This window comes from Xiphophorus couchianus, chromosome 15 (assembly GCF_001444195.1).
Source record: "Xiphophorus couchianus chromosome 15, X_couchianus-1.0, whole genome shotgun sequence".
NCBI classification, from domain to species: Eukaryota; Metazoa; Chordata; class Actinopteri; order Cyprinodontiformes; family Poeciliidae; genus Xiphophorus; species Xiphophorus couchianus.
Window position 1 is genome coordinate 6,573,981 of NC_040242.1, and position 17,228 is coordinate 6,591,208.

The 17,228-nt window shown below is 37.4% G+C and overlaps 3 protein-coding genes across 5 annotated transcripts; 2 read left to right on the plus strand and 1 right to left on the minus strand.

Annotated features, from left to right (window-relative positions):
• Positions 1-740: 740 nt before the first annotated feature.
• LOC114158648 (cytospin-B-like) lies at positions 741-9,886 on the plus strand. The gene is made up of 12 exons (XM_028040354.1): positions 741-1,249; positions 2,114-2,235; positions 3,853-4,296; positions 5,161-5,234; positions 6,266-6,792; positions 6,869-6,956; positions 7,059-7,134; positions 7,493-7,529; positions 8,225-8,321; positions 8,427-8,543; positions 8,783-8,842; positions 9,127-9,886. The coding sequence occupies exons 2-12, from the start codon at positions 2,187-2,189 to the stop codon at positions 9,214-9,216; spliced, it is 1,659 nt and encodes a 552-aa protein (XP_027896155.1). The 5' UTR covers positions 741-1,249; positions 2,114-2,186; the 3' UTR covers positions 9,217-9,886.
• On the minus strand, positions 9,601-14,299 carry grcc10 (gene rich cluster, C10 gene). 3 transcript variants are annotated; one of them, XM_028040359.1, is made up of 4 exons: positions 14,170-14,299; positions 13,635-13,691; positions 12,439-12,615; positions 9,601-10,364 (listed from the first exon to the last, which is right to left on the minus strand). In XM_028040359.1, the coding sequence occupies exons 2-4, from the start codon at positions 13,684-13,686 to the stop codon at positions 10,225-10,227; spliced, it is 369 nt and encodes a 122-aa protein (XP_027896160.1). In that variant the 5' UTR covers positions 13,687-13,691; positions 14,170-14,299; the 3' UTR covers positions 9,601-10,224. The 3 variants fall into 3 exon arrangements, with proteins under 3 accessions (XP_027896160.1, XP_027896159.1, XP_027896162.1); XM_028040358.1 differs by lacking the exon at positions 14,170-14,299 and adding an exon at positions 14,027-14,120; XM_028040361.1 differs by lacking the exon at positions 14,170-14,299 and adding an exon at positions 13,802-13,824.
• An 18-nt stretch (positions 14,300-14,317) lies between these two features.
• Positions 14,318-16,416, plus strand: saysd1 (SAYSVFN motif domain containing 1). The gene is made up of 2 exons (XM_028040357.1): positions 14,318-14,541; positions 15,509-16,416. Exons 1-2 carry the CDS (start codon positions 14,353-14,355, stop codon positions 15,830-15,832), a joined length of 513 nt encoding a protein of 170 aa, XP_027896158.1. The 5' UTR covers positions 14,318-14,352; the 3' UTR covers positions 15,833-16,416.
• The last annotated feature ends 812 nt before the right edge of the window (positions 16,417-17,228 follow it).

A 17,228-nucleotide genomic window follows, 5' to 3' on the forward strand; every position in this document is an offset into this window, starting at 1 on the left:
GCATACTAGAAGATGCTAAAAGAAAATGTAATCATGGGACCTACAGCAGCTTCTTACTATATTGATGTTAAAGTGCTTGGCTGTAAAATCAAAAAGAGACTGCACAAGTTTGACTCTCATGGGACGTATCCAAGGATGACACAGAAAATGTTAGCAAATGAGATTGGTTTCAATTTGTAGACAAATAGTCTACAAATAACTAGATACAAATATGAGAATAACTCTACAAATATAAGAATATAGTGTTACTCAACCAAAGAGAGTAACACTATATTCTGGGGGTTTAATATCCTAACTTTTTCCTCATAGAAAAACAAAGTTATGTTTACTTTAATGAGTAACACATAGTAAATAAGTTGTAATTTAAGGGCAATTAAATCATTTTCTCTTCCAGATAGGCTACATAAATAAAGTGCCAAGACTTGTCACTCTTGTTTTTTGTTTTTTTTTCTTTTTGTTTGTTTTGTTTTCACCTGGCTATATATATATATATATATGATCGGAGACAAAACAGCTATAACAAAAAGAGTCACGGCTGCTTGGCTGCTTAGAAAAAACATCGTCCACTCCTTCCTCAAATATTCAGTCGTGTTATTTTTAGTTTGTGCCTCGCCTCGCAAGCTGCTCCCCTGTTTAAGGCATTAGTGTCGGAGCTTTCATAGCTGGATAAGCATAGTTCTGTTGATTAAAGACTACTTGAGTGTTTGTGGTTTAAAGCTATGTGACAGGATCTGACAGAATCCACCTGCAGGCCGCGTGACAGCAGAACTTGTTCCCCGCGTGCCACCACACCTGGTTTTCACAGAAAATAATTAGCCTCCATTCAGCAGGTGTGACTGCTTCTTTGGGTCGCTTCCCACGTAGCATTTTTATTATCGGTCTGCTGTATTTTAGTGGGGGGGGTTTAAGCATCGCTTTAAAGTATTGCCATTATCATTCCTGTTTCTGCGGTGAAAAGCTGCTGCGCAACCAGTTTCTTTCCTCTGCCCCCTTCCTATTTTGCCGCATTGGACTTAAAGACGAAGCATTGGCGTTGGATAATATCGGAAATTGGATTCAAGTCATAGACGGAGACGAGCGTTTCTGTCTTTCTGAGTCACATGTGTTTTCACTGATGGGATTCATTGTCCTCCGGGAATATTCGGGATACGGGACAGAGGAGAAAAGGCGGAGAGGGTCGCAGAAAAACCGCGCAGGACAGCCTGAGACTAAAGTGGACTGCTTCCAGCTGCCAGACTGAGCCAAGCAGGTACGATGAATGAAACAAAAAAAAAATTAAAATGCTTCATGCTGTGTGCAAACGGTAGCTGCACAGATTCAGCATCTGCAATGCCCTAAACTAAACGACTGACTAAAATACGGCACATGTTTGAGATATGTTGACCTTAAACTTTAGTCACCATCTACCCGCTTCACATTTTGTGTTGATATTTTGAAACATGGTTCCTAACAGTTTGGGGTTGTTTAGTTATCCCGAGCTGTCGAGCCTAGAATCTCCATTAAAGCTGTCTCTCTCTACCATTGAAAATAAAACTGCTTCGCTTCTTTTTTTTTTCTTCTTTTTTTTATTGAGCTAAATATATCTCATTAAGTCCCCAGGGGGTCACAAGTGTCGTTGTCTTTTCCAGACAGTGGCTGTTTTTATTATGGCTCTCTGCCCAGGGTGATGCAACTCGGGAACCAATGTAGGGCTAATAAAAAAAGGGGGGGAGGGGGGTATGATTACATCCTAAATAGGGATTATCCAGCTCTCCAGAGCTACTGCCCTGCAATTTTTAGCATCGCTGAGGCAACACATTTGAGTCAAATGATTAATGCCTCATCAGAATCCCGTTAAGTTTGGGAAAGGCTGAGAAGGGATGCATCTGAAAGTTGCTGGGCAGTAGTTCTTGAAGACTCCTGTCCTAAATTATTGTGCACCATGAGCATTGTAAGAAAGTCTTATCTAAAGCTGAAGTTGGTGACTGTTCAATTGAAACGCTACTTTAAAATTTTTTAGGGGTTTCATTTAAAATCAAATATTTGGAGCTTCATTTTTATTTATTTTCTGGAGATGTTTTACTGTGAGTCATCCTCATTAAAACGTACATTAATTCTTATGTCCAAACTACAGCAAGGCTTCATAAGACACCTGGGACAGTAGAGGGCAGTGTTTGATACACTGAGCCGATACCCAGTCAGGTTGAATGATGGGTAACCACAATGACAAGGACAGCTACAGACCTACAGATACAGGTATGCATTTTTTTCTTGATAGCAGTATTTGTGGTTGGACAGCTAGTGATATAACATGCATTAGAAATCTACAAAGGTATTAATCAAAGGGCTCAAACAAGCAAAGTAAATGAAAAGTATTTCTGATGCATTTGATGAATAGATTTTATTTTAATTATGAAAGTTGACTGGTTCTGAACTCTGCAGCATCTCCATACAAAAAGATTTTGTTAGTTTTTAACCTTCTTGTGAATGCAGATGTCTGCTTTCTATTTAAGGCCATTGTATTACTCATTGGTCTAATTTTGGGAACTGAGTACAGTGACCCAACCTAGGCTAAAATATTGCACAATATTCAATCTGCAATTTGCATAATATGTTTACAAAATTAAGGGAGTAAGAAGAATGATTCTGGTTTCTTGGCAAAACTAGGTTGAGTAACATGCCTTTAATTCTGGCTTGGCTTTAAAAATAAGTTGTTTTTATTATTTTTCTCTTTTTTAGGCTGCTTGTGGTTGAGTTAAAACACTAAGTTGCATCATTTCACATCAACTATTTATAGACTCTTTTTCTCCTCCTTACATTTTTGTTTCATCTGTGTAAGAGTCCTGATTTGAAAATCCTGATTTGCATACAGATCAAAACCAGATGTTTTCATTTTGACCTGATTTAGCAGCCCAGCAGGTATCTTAAAATATTAGACTCTATTGCACTTGCTGCTCTGCTGCATTACCGCTTTATACATTCAGGATGTATATAAAAAATGAGCAAAGGAACATTTCTAGACATTTAAAAATGCTAAATTGGGGAATTCCACATCTGTATTGCATCTGCTTTTTCCACAGATACTTTGTTCTTCATTGCAAAACAGCCCAACTGTCATTTTGTTTAATTAGCACAAAATGGTGCCACTCTACCTTAGAGATCTTGTCTCCAGTCAAGAATGTTTGATTGGCAGCTCACTGTTACATCCCTCACTTATATCTGTTTAAGGTTCCTTAGCTTGCCTTTCTTCTTAGCTGTCAATATGCAGGGAGTTTGCTCCAGCTGTAGGAGGGAAATAGCAGTCCTGCAGCTACTGAGCAGACTACAGTATATCACACTGCTGCCAGGGAAAGATGAGTCTGCAGAATCCTTCAAGGACAAGGAAGGAAGATGTGGGGAATAATGAGATCCCTGCAGACTGCCAAAATTTGTACCCTAGAAACCAGATAGGATATGCATCAAACAAACCAATTAAGCTTCATCATCATATTAAGCAGTTAATGATATAGAAGGATTCATGATCAAAATAACATAGTGAAATCAATAATAGTTATGACAGGGTTTCATTTTTGTAAACAAGAAGCTTGTGATGGATCTGAATGCTTGCTATTAGCTGTAAGAGTTCCTGCTGAGGATCAGGGAGAATCTTGTATCCTTTTTCTTGCCCCATGGGATAACATGTTGTTGCTGGCCAAGTTATTGGCAGGAGATGCATTTTGCTGAATCATTCAGCCCAGGACAGTAAACAGGTCGGTGGACAATGCTCTCATCTGCATCGAGATTAAGGGAGGAGACAAAAGCGTAGCAAATATTTGCAACTTATCAGACATTTTCTGACCTAAGTGTGTTTTACTGTTAATTCTCTGTCATTAGGTTCCCCTTTAGACTTCTACCACACACCTCCTACCTCACCCTTCGAGGCAGAGGTGGCTGCCATGGCTTCACCCTCTGCAGCTTCGACTGATAAGATGCAAACTTCATCACCAGTCACCAGCACCACGCCCTCCACCCCCTCCCAAGCTGCAGACTGGAAACAGAAGCTCTCGGCTCCCTCGGAGTGGGCAGTGATCAGCGTGGAGAGCATCAACTCGAGTGATGCAGCAGCCGGACAGGAGACGGACGTTCCGATTGCGCTGCCTTTGCCCCGAGGATTACCTTCAGAGCAGAGCTGGCAGGAGAGAGACAGCGGGATGGAGCTGCAGGCAGCAGCAGAGAGAGCTGGAGAGGAGATGACCCTGGTTTTACTCAGCCTGATAGAGCATTACAGAGCTTCACTGGGCCTAACCCCCAACACTGATATTACCACCGGAGCTGTCGGTATGGGGCTGGTTTTTCTGTTTCTTTTCACAATTGATAGTTAAGACTATATTTACTGAAAACTCAAGCTAGATTAATCTTGAAGATTAAAAATTATTACACTATTGTCATAATGTAATAATTTTGTGATTAACCGAAGAATTTATTAGACTGGTTTCTTAAAATGAAAAAAATAGCCTAAATGAAAAGTAAAATTTTTTTAATGCAGCACCAAGCAAGTAGGTTTAACAAATGTGTTCAAGATATAAACTGTTAACGGGGTAACGACTGCACCAATATGACCTTTACAGTACGGTAGTCAGAAGGGGAACAAAAACATGTTCCTGATGAGGTTTAGAAAAAACCATCAGCAATCACCAATTTTCAGATTGCGTACTGTAATTTCATCCTATTCCTCTGGAAAGATGAATTGGAATAATAAAGCCATTTTTTTGGAAGTAACTTGAGATCACCGATTTAAAAAAATGGTTGAAAACATTTTAAGGCAGCATTGGAGAACATCATCTTTCTAATGTCTAAGCCAAAGGAATATTATTAAAGGAAATTTACGAGGGCACCAGCAGATTCTAATCCTGCACAATTTGAAAAGTTCCCATAGTCTGATTCTTGGAACATAAAAAAGTCCATTAAAAGGTATTATTCTTTTTTTTTTTTTTTTAACTGTCAGTCTGAAATCATCTATATTTTCTTCACAGTTCATTGTGATGATCATGTGAAAACTTTTAAAATTTTATTTAATAGTCATTTCATTATGTTAGCTGGACAAAAAAAGCAAGTTTTCCATTACGAATAACCATACCTGTATTTGTCAATAAGCCACACCTGTATCTGTTTTGGTTCAACATGTTTCGTTCACCTTTTCAGAAATGATGAGGCGCTTAATAACTGAAAGGGAAGACCTTGTTGAGAAGCTGGACATGCTAAAGGAGACACTTAGGGTAAGCTTTGCTGGACCTTTTGGATACCTGATACCTCAATCACTCACATGAAACATGCTCTTTCAGTATTACATTTCGGAGCATGATGGAAAAGAAGTCTCAAGCTTGGACACACAATTTTTTGTTTTGTCTTTTTTTTTTTGTTTCCTTTGATTTATTTCTTACAGAGATAAATGATTAGCCTTTCATGCTTCATGAAGCAGATGCTAATCCTAAGATTTGGTCTGTAGATTGCACCAGTGTGGTGCTTTGTAATATAGTCAACACCTTAACTTATTTTTTTTTTTCTTTGTCAAATGTAACTTTGCAGAGTTCTGCTGCTATCTTTCTTTTTAAGAATACTCATTCTCCTTGCACACAAGACAAACTTGAATATGCTGACTGAGAGCTTTAGAGTCTGGTATACGACATGTAGCCCTTCAATAATTTTTTTAACAAGCAAATGAAAGTCTGGCTTCAAGGTGAATTTGCAGACACATTGTCTTCTGGAAAAAATCAGGGTTGCATTGGAGGTTTTGAATGTCAAACACCCTATTTTTTATTTTTGGTAATGGCTTAGAAATACTTGATGGGCAGATTTTTTTTTAACTATTGCAAATGTCCTTCAAAAACTCAAAACTGGGCTTTAAAAAAGTGTTCAAAAGTGTTTTCAAAAGGTTCTTCTAATCTGACAAACCAGACTCATCAGGATGCATGTTATGTTTTATTGAATATTGCTGTAATATGCTCTGCCCTGGAAGAAAAATAATTTTTTTTGGCAGTTTCTTAACAAACTCTTATTGTTATTTAAGGCAAGGTATAGTGTGAACTACAGTTCATGTATAAGTTTAGAATTTAGTTAATTATATAAATGAAAACCATTTATATAAATAAAAAAAAATGTAATTCTTGTCTTGCCAAAGAAAAAACTCATAGAAAACAGGAATGTTTTCTATGAGTATTGTCATAGAAACAGAAATGCCAGAAGTAACAACTCTTTATACACTTTAAGAATATTCAACCTTAGTTTCAGATGACTGTTTTGTTCCCAGACAGAGAGGTTGGAGTGGCAGCAGTTCCAGTGGGACTTGCAGACTGCCGTGTCCGTGGCCGACAGGCTGCGACTGGAATCGGATCACTCTCTGGGTTTGCTCCAAGAGAACCATAGAGCTCTGGAGGAGCAGCTGGCTCACACTCTCAGGAGGCAGCAGGAGACCGAGCGAGCGCTGGAGAGCCTGAGAGTCGAGCACAAAGACGTTTGCTGCAAACTAAATGAAGTCGTTGTGCAACGGCAGCAGGAGCAAGCAGAGCTGGATGTTCTGAGGAATGTTTGTAGGCTGAAAAATGAACTGATAGATAAAGAGGTTAGAAATGATCTTCAAAACAAAGGTGAAACAGAAATTAGAAATGGTGGCGATGGTGAAACTCATGATCTTGACAAGACGAAAGGATCAGAAAATGTTGAGCTGACTAGAAAGGGAGTAGCTGAGGGCTGCATTCACACTCTGGAGAAAAAGAAAGAAGTCGGACGTGGACCAAGAGATCCACGGAAGATAGTGATGTTGTCCGAAAGGTCTTGGTAAGTGTATGTGATATTTCACATTACAATCATCCACAACTGCCTCATACAATTAAAACATAATTTTGATCTTTAGGAGCCTGTCTGGTCTTCCACTGCAAAGTGATTCTTCAAATCAGAATGGGACTTCAAAAAACACAAGCACAACATTACCATTATGCAAGGTATAAAATTCTCAGTGGGTGTCACCAGCAGAATTGGAATACATTTTTTTTTTTACTGTTTTTTATGTTAAATTTGTTGATTCTCTCCTACAATCCATCCAGAAAGAAGAGCCAACAGAAGGGAAAAGAGCAGACCGGCTTTTGAGGAGGCAGGACAGTTGGTCTAACTTTCATACAGGTCAGAATCAATACTTCTGAGTTGAGGTTTGTAATGTGACTGGTGTTGCACAGGTTACATCTTGCTTCTGACACTTTAAATTTCATGTTGCTAGTACATGTCACTATCTAATTATTGTTGAAAACTGTCTTGACTCAGAGCTACACAAATAACTCAAGGATATATGTGCAAAACCCACAAATGTTCCATTCCCTTTTTTCTACTTGAGAGAAGTTTCTATTCTGCAGAGAAGATTTCACCTGAGTTCGGACTTATTTTCTCAGCTGTCAAGAGCAGGGCTCCATATAAACCTAGCTAATCAGTTTCTACTGTATGTGTATTGCTTTTGCTGTGGAATTGATGCATCTTTGTCTCACAGGAAAACAAGAGGAGGATCAAACCTCAGATTCAGTGAAGTAAGCTGCAGTTTCTTTGCAGAGGGCTGTTTTAATGTTGAGGCATTTATATAAAAGAATGAGTAATTGCTCACTGAATGTCACTTCCTATGCTTGTTAAAGCTTAAAGAGTTGGTCTATATGTCTATGTGACTCAGTAAATCAGAATCTAAATTATATATATATAGATTGAGATTTAGGTTTTCTACAAAAATATAGTATTGACATGTTATAGCCTACACAATTATAGGAAACACCAGCAGACAGTCACTCACAACATCCGCAACCATGATAAGTTCCAAAAAGTAATTGCTAATAAACCTTACTGTCAAGAGTGTAATATCCCAGCATATTTATCACTTCACTATTTTGAGAAACAAGTAATTACAATAAAACTATTCTATATTGTCCTAAAAATATCTGTAATTAGCCCACATTTTTCTTTTTCATACTACTCTAGCAATTTTGCATTCAGTCATGCAGTCCTTTCGTAACTTGAAACATTATAGCCTACCCTAACAAATATTGAATCCAAGCAGTCCTTTGTAATAACATTACACACTTCACTATCTAAGTTCAATAACTTTTCAATGATATTCTAATTTATTGAGAAGCCTCTGCTAATAAACTTAATGTACAATGTTATCAAAAGTAAACATTAATTTAGATATAACTAGTGTGGATTTTTATTTTTGACTTTCTTGTCTTGACCTCAGACCTCAGGATGGCTTCAGTGCTTTGCTGAGGCGTCATGGTGGCTCCAGGAGAAACTCTCTGCTGCGGTGGTGCCAAAGTCGTACCCAAGGTTACAAGGTTAGAGCAGAGAGTCTCGAGTGTAATACTCTAGTGACAGAAAATGAAATCTGTTTAGTTGTTCTGTGATGATTATAATTATTCTTGTGTGTTGATCTGCAACAGAATATTGAGATCACCAATTTTAGTACCTGCTGGGAGGATGGGTTGGCATTCTGTGCGGTTTATCACACCTACTTGCCAACTCGTATCCCGTATGACAGCCTCGCTCCAACTGACAAGGTAAAAAAAACTACAACCTTAGACACAATGAATGTTTTGTGGAAGAATGAAGCAGTCTGGTCTTTTGCCAATACTCAAACAGATCAAGGTGTTTTCAGGAAGGTGATCTAGAGCTGCACCTGCAATCTTATGAAGATGCACAAGTTTCATTAAATGGCTTTACAAGATATTACTAACGTGCTCAAAATATTGGTAAAAGCCAATAACTTCTGAATGTAAAATGTGCATTGTTTGGGCAGGAAGAAAACCTTGGACTTGCGTTCAAGACGGGAGAGAGCGTGGGAATCCCGGCCACACTGGTGAGACTTTTAAAAAATATATTTTTCAAACAATGCATCAAATGTTCTATGCAGATATTTAAAATGTTAATCAGCTTTAAACAGCCATTTCTTGGTTAGGGAAACAAGAAGTGGTTGTGTCAGTGGTTTGTAGTGTTTTTTATAACAAATAGGTGCTCCTTAACATAAACTTTTTCTCTTAATAGAAATCATAAATGTCTTGTAGATCACTTACTGTTTTTTTAATCTGTTAAGCTCTGAAGTTTATTTGACTGCAATGTCTTTTCCCATTAACTTTGTGACAGACAGTGGAGGAGATGCTGAAGGCAGATGGGCCAGACTGGCAGAAAGTGCTGGCATATGTCGAAAGCGTTTTCCGTCACTTTGAAATGTGAAGACAGGATCCAGTGACTTGCACTCTTCCATTTTCCTTTTGTGAAGAATTGGGAGGTGAACTAGTGAATTAGTGCTCTTGCACACAAGGAACTCATCTGTCAGGATTTAAAATGTGTCAGAAGTGTTGAATTGGCATTTTTTCTTTTGTGTCAAATACAATATCATTCACTCAGAAGCAGGTGCTTGCTGACTCCCTGTGGAAGAAACTATACAGCATTTCACCCATGGAGCACTTTTTTATTTTTTTTACTTGCACAGCAACTACACTGGATCTGGGGAATAAGATCTAGGACGCAGAAAGAAGTGCAGCAGGATGATCACCTGCTCACCAGGTACTTCTGTGTTCCAGTCGGTGCATTGATTTATGCAATGTATGCACTTCATTTACTTTAAAGAGCACTTTATTACCAAGTTAGCTATGACAATGTAGCATTTTTGGAGGAATATATTGGCATCTAGGTCACTTTATCTTAACTATTTATTATGCACCTCTTCTCTAATCACTGTCTTCATCTATTCAGAGTGGGATCAGACATGTAGTACAATTTTTATGCTAGAAATCAGGTTTTTACCATGAACACGCCTACCACTGTCTGAAATGTAAAGGTACCTCTTGGCTTTTTAAAAATGTGATTATGATTTTAATGCGTTAATAAAGTGTCTATCACAGCTTTTTATCCCCTTTGTATAAATAACACAAATACAGAGAAAACATTTATTTTTTACAGAAAAACAAATGGCATTATATAAAAAAGGATGGCATTAAAGTAAATGTTTCAGTGGAATAAAGTGGTTATAGTGTTATATGTAACAAATAAATACAATGCAAAAAATAAATCAAGAATTTGCAAGAATGCTTTCAATATAACCATATTTTTTTAAAAGAAACATTAGTGGTATAAAACTTAGACCTAAAATCAAAAACAGGATCTTAAATACATGATAATACAGAGAAGCAAAGCATGGAAAGAAAGCACTCTTGCATTTGACCTGGTCAAAAATAAATCCTATGAAGCTGGAATGGCGCCTCCTATAGGTGGTGTTGACAACGGTGGCAGGAGGAGAGCCTTCAGCTTTGCAGACATGGCTGCTATTTCTGGGTCCTGGGTTTCATACATCTTCACCAGTCTGGCAAATTTAAGGACGCCTGTGAGGGATGCAGCAGATTGACGCGAGTCACATTTATGCAAAACAACCTTCCGTCTGTGAAACATTTATTATTGTATCAGTAGAGCAGTGTGAGATTCCATTGCAGAGTGCACTAATTTGTCTCTAAATTTATTCTAACGTATAAAAAATGTCTCTTCAAAGTTAATTGTTTGATATATTCATTTAATCACGTAACGTTCACTAGTTTTGTATAAATTTTGGAAAACTTGAAAGTACATTTAAAAAAAAAAAGTCAAGTCACCGTGTTCCAAATTATTATGCAAGTGATATTTTCTCAGATTTTCTTAAATGGTCAATGCAAATGATGGTCAGTATCATTTTCAAGTCATGAACTGTTGCAGTACGAATCAAATTTTACTGAACAAAGCTCCCCATGAGAACAGTATTTTTTTTCAAAAATAAAAACTCAAAATGCTCTGTTTCAAATTATTATGCACAGCAGATTTTCTAAACATTTTATGGATTATAAAGAACTGCAAACTGTCATTCTATGAATGTGCAGCATTAAGTGGTCACATGTACTAAAATCAAAAGCTATTTCAATCAAACATCTTAACAGACTTAACAGTTACATGTTAACATAGGACCCCTTTGATATCACCTGCACAATTCTTGCATCCAGTGAACTTGTGAGTTTGTGGAAAGTTTCTGCTTGAATTTCTTTGCAGGATGTCAGAAAACCTTCCCAGAGCTGCTGTTCTGATATGAACTGCATTCCACCCTCAGATCTTCTGCTTGAGGAAACTCCAAAGGTTCTCAATAGGGTTGAGGTCAGAGGAAGATGGTGACCACACCATGAGTTTCTCCCCTTTTATGCCCATAGCAGCCAATGACACAGAGGTATTCCTTGCAGCATGAGATGGTGCATTGTCATGCATGAGGATGATTTTGCTACGGAAGGTACCGCTCTTCTTTTTGAACCATGAAAGAAAGTGATCGGTCAGAAAGTTCATATACTTTGCTGAGGTCATTTTCACACCTTCAGGGACTCTGAATTGGCCGACCAATGATTCTCTCCCCATGATTTCGGCCCAAAAATGGCTCCACCACCTCCTTGCTGACGTCACAGACATGTTGGGACGTGGTGACCATCCACCACCAATCCACTACTGCGTCCATCTGCGACCATCCAGGGTTGCATACCAGTCATCAGTGAACAAATCTGTTTGAAAATTAATCTTCATGTACGGCTGGGCCCACTCCGACCGTTTCTACTTGTGAGCTCTGGTTAGGGGTGGCCGAATAGTAGAGTCATGCACCACAAGCCTCTGGAGGATCCTCCATCTTGAGGTTCCAGAGGCTCCAGCAGCTTCAAATAACTGTTTGCTGCTTTGTAGGGCATTTTAACAGCTGCTCTCTTAATCCGATGAATTTGTCTAACAGAAACTTTTCTCATTACGCCTTTACTGCACAAACCCACCTTTGTTCTGAATCAGCCACAAATCTCTTCACAGTACGATAACGCTTCAGTTTTTGTTAAATATCTAATGTTTTCATATCTTGTCATACGGCACTGCACTATCTGATGATTTTAGTCAGCAGAAAGATCCTTTGTCTTTCCCATATTGCTTGAAACCTGTGGCCTGCTAAATAATGTGGAACATCCTTCTTAAGAACATTTCCTTTAATTGAGCTCACCACACAAACTAATCAACCCAGCTCTCTGAAATTAATTATAGTGATTCAAAGAGCCCTGACACACACTACCACCTATAAATTTAATAGCACAATAAAAAAATTATGACACTTTTTATGACACTTAAATCCAATTTGCATAATAATTTGGAACACAGTGTAGGATATTGGAACATTTTCACAAAGATTTAAGTTTGACCTTTTTTTTATTTTGTATTTTTTGATAAAAAAACTCAACTTATCTGATCATTTAAACTAAATATATGCCATTAGTAGCTAAAATATGTAGAGTCATCAAAATCTGAGTAGAAATTCATCTAAAAAAATCAAACATGGTCACAAAACAAATAGAACTGCTTATTGTTCCTTAGTTTTATTTCAAAAAACTATTAAATATTGTAAGACATCAACATCACCTTCTCCTTCATTGTTAAATCCATACGCCTTGATTACTTCCTGTTGAATCTGAGTGGCCACAGGAAGCACGAGCTGCAACATCTTCCCCATGTCGTTACAGGCGCTCTCCCGAGCCTCCTCCATTCGCACAGCGTTCTCTGGCACCGAAAAGGCCTGGATCACTTCACTCAGCACCACTGCAGAACAAAACGAGCATCTGTGGTTACTTTGCAAACTTTCCAAAGCACAAATGAATACCTACACAACTGCCTCGATCAGTAACTACCTGACAGACTGAAATTTATATAACTACCTTATTCGATTTACTCTAAACCTCAGACTACAAGGTTAATTTTGTTTTCTGTCATCGGAAAGGAGCAGATGAATCTACAGTTGTGGACATGATTTTGACTAGTTAGAACTAGGGAATCATTTTGAGATGCATTATGAAAAACTAAAAAACAAAGTTAGGTTAATTAGCAACTCTAAGTTTTGCTCTGTTATCTGCTATAATATGAAGGGAAAAGTGATATAAAAGATGGGGTTAGTTGCATGTTTATCATGGCATTATGATCTAAAAGCATTCAATCCTGGGCCTGCCTTGCTTTAACTGCTTGAACTAGACAAGAGTCCAGGTTTGCAACCTTTCTGTGAGGATTAAGCAAGTGCAGGTAACCATATGTTGGATCGGCAGCAGCAGCAGCAGAACTATTCATTCATCTTTTATACCTGCTTATTCCTTCCAGGTTTACAGGTTGGACTTGAAAAGACTCATTCAGCTACTAAATACTAACTTGAAGGGATGGAGGGACATTGGTTATTTGTGAAGTCGCTTATTTTATGTTACATATTTTTAATTGATTTGTTTTTCGTTTGTTTGTTTTTTCAAAAAAGCCAAATTTCGTTGTTCTTGATTGATTTGCAAAACAATAAAGAAGCTAAAACATCCAAGAGAGCGAATACTTTCGTAAAACATGCAAACTCCATGCGGAGAGGGCATTCTAGTGACGCAGGAGCAACATTTTTAATCATACTGTATATTTATTTCTGCAGACGATTGATTATGTTAATAAAACTTCAATCATTAGGAAGCTTGGGAAAATATACAGGATTGATGACTAAAGAGAGCGCTGACTGCTTATCTAGCCTCTTTTAAACTATTTCGTTTGCTACGTTGGAGGAAAAAGTCAAACAAGGAGGAAAATGTTTCTCTCACCTCTGGTTTGTTCAGCGGTCAGTGTGGGTTGTTGGGCTGGAGCCGAAGCCATGATGTCTACCGTGGAAAGGGACAAAACACAATAACAACCAGGTTACTACAAATATGTCATCTCTGTTCAGAACTGGCGAACTACAAACAGTTAAATGTAGCGCTTCTTAACCGACCTAGTCACGAAAACGAGACCAATGTACAAATATTATGACAAAACGCGTAAAAAGACACTATGCATAAAGAATAGTATGTGTATTGGTGAATCGACATTATTTCTAAGTTATATTAACTCATCTAACAGAATCTTAAGCAACGGCAACAGAAAACAACGATAAATATATATGTTCATAAAACGGAGTAATCTAAAAATAAGAAACATTTAAGGTGCATGTTCTCACCACTGATTAAAACACCAGCCCTGAAAGCTAGCATCAAACAACCCTAAGGAAATATCGTAAATTGACCTAAACCAACAAATTTACGACAGTTAGCGACAGGACCTCCGTTTTATGGTACATGTCAACGTAATACGTAAACATACCTCGAAAAGCTTCAACCTGGTGAAATCACGATTAGTTTCTGAAGTTGGAAGACAGTCAGGCGTTTGAATTTGAGTTTTTTGTGCCTTTTTTTTATTTATCTCATCATTCTAGTGACGAGACGAAGAGGTGTATTTTTATGGTGAAGAAGCTGATTTTCCACGTTGAACTTGGGAGTTACGCATATGGAGCAGAAGCTCGCAGAGTTTAGAGCCCGAAGACAGGCGGAAAAAGGCATGAAAAAGTCCGAACCTGCTGCTCCTCAGCCCGGAGAACAGAGAGGAGGAGGAGGGCCTGCTGTTCAGCCTGACAGCAGTCATCAACCAAAGGAGCCAGAAGCCAGCCAAGCTGCAATCAGCAGCTCTAAAAACAGGGTAAAAGATCACTACATGCAAACACATTAGCACAGTGAATATTGATTTAAATGAGAATTGTTCAAAAAATGCGGCTAACTCAGTCCGAATTACAATAGATTAGTTGCATTCTAAAGGTTTCTGCAGGTGTAAGTAAATATGCAAACATTATTTCAAATCTGCATATAAAATACAACGTCAGAATCATTCAAAAATATATGTCACATTAAAGATAGACGTAAAGATCTATTTCTTTAAAAAACCTGAACCCAGGATATATGTTTAATAAATAATATCTTAACAACTTCTATGAATTCCCTGTCATTGTCTTAGTCTTCCAGTTGTATTCAGGTATACTATGACGCAAAAGTATTTACACCTCTTAAACTTTTTCAACATATGCCTTGTTTTTTGAATATTTTAATTGTTGCTTTATCTAATAAACAAACAAAAATCAGTGCATAAGTGGAATGGGAAGAAAATTCTACATGGTTTTAAGAACATTTACACTTGAAAACCTATAAAATGTCATTGGTATTCAACAAACCTTAGACACCTTTTGTTTCATTTTCTGTTTCAAGTCTGTTGGCAGCGTATTTCTATCAGAATCACATGCCTGCAGGCTGAAGTTCTTCATTTTTTTCTTTTGTAACCTGGCCCACGCTCAGTCAGGTTAAATGGAGAGGTTTTGTAAATAATCAATTTTAAAGTTAATCATAGATCCTATTCTTTCCTCTTCACAATTCTACACTTTTGCACAAGTGACCAACTTTATGTTGCTCTAGAACATAAATGGAAATCATTTTGTGTTTATGTGACTGTATAAGAAAAACTTCAAGTTTAAAAGTACATAACACTGTTTGTGGAATATGTGTAAACAATTAAAATAATATTCATCTTAGTATTTGTATACTACTGTACGATGTTTTCAATCAGCTTATATTCTGTAATCCTGAGAGCTGCTGACTTTCTGTCATGTGTCCTGCAGGACTGTAGGGACTGGCTGCTAGACAGTACTCTGGGACGATGGTTTGCTTCAAGACAGCTGGTCCTCTCCAACATTATGTTGCTCAAAGTGCTGCTGTGGCTGGTTCTGCTGGGTCTTTTTGTTGAACTGGAATTCGGACTGCCTTTCTTCGTCATCTCCCTGTTCTACTGGCTCTATGAAGGACTTCGCAGCCCAGAACCTAGAAAGCCAGGAGAACTGAGTGCTTACTCTGTCTTCAACCCAGACTGTCAGCCTCTCCTTGGCTCACTCACTGCTGAACAGCTGGAGGGGGAGATGGGCTACAGACCTCTGGCCAACAGATAAAGTGCTTGTCACTTCCATAACTGAAGGGCATAATTCAAGATCTTTCTTGTTTGGAAAAAGGATTATGAACTGTATTTCTTATGTATCTATTGCACATTAAATTAACGCTGGCATACTTATTATTTTGTTCCCTTCTATGCTGCAACATTTTAGGAACCTCAGATGTAAATGTATATAAAACCTTTATCTACATTGGTCTTCTCACTGTTTGTCTTTCAAACATTAATTACCTTGATTGCTGAAACTTCCCTAAATGCCAGGGATAATTTGGGGACTACTCTTTTTTTTTGGACCACAATTTGTTTTTAGTTCTGTTTGTTTTAATTTACATTCAGTTTTATTTGCCAAGTTTGTTCACGCAAACCATAAGTTTGACTTTGGTTCCACTTTGGTCTCAATGTGCAGACATTTCAATGTAAACATGTCAAATTTGGAGGAAAATAAATTGTTTTTTGTTGTTTTATTTTCAAACATGGATATGCACTATTTTTTTGTAAAAGAAGACGATGAATTATTGAAGAATTGATCTCTGCACCCTGGGAAATTATGTGTCCTATCCATCAATAAATGTTTTTTTTCAACATAACCGACCTTAAATAAGTCTTATACAAATGCTAAATGCTAGACCCTGATTAGGTCTGACAGTGATGCTTTACTCTCTTAAAAAATTTGAATATGAAAAAATGTTTCCGTTTCCAGATTTTACTGCTTATTGCCTGATCTGGAAGATGAACAAAAAGGAATTTCTAAACCAATTGATTTTTTTTAACTAATTTATACACTGTTGTCCAGAAAGTGAAAAAAGATCACATTCTTTTGACTTTTTTTTTAAGCACAGTTTAATTTTTGCTGTATTTGTTAGATTTTTTAAAAAAGAAATAAGGGATGTACTTATCTGTCAGGAAGAAATACCAATGTTGCAATCATTTCATGACACACACATGTTTTTCAAATGTATGAAGAACATGTAATTTAATGGCATCAATTTTTGGTTATTTCCCTGACTTCAATATTTGTCCGACCTATTTTTTGGTTGCAAACTTATTTCTATTAAAAATAATTTTTTTAAAAAGGTGAATTTCACTGTTTTTAGAATCTGGACCCTGTTGTGAGGATTTTAAAATGATCCCTGTGGTGATTAAACTTCAATTTATGCTTTGCTTTAAATAATCTGTATTCAAGTCCAGATTTGAGATGTTTAGAGTTTGAAAAGAGATTTTAGCCCGGATTTTAGATTTTGCAGCTGCAAAAAAATAAACCTGTGCAATTCACCACACGGTGTATTGGAAGCTTATTACTATTTCATAATTTGTGGAACAAAAAGATAAAACCCAAGCTATGAGATGTGCAGTTAAAAAAACGATGCTCGTTCTGATCAGCACTCCTTACCAGTTGG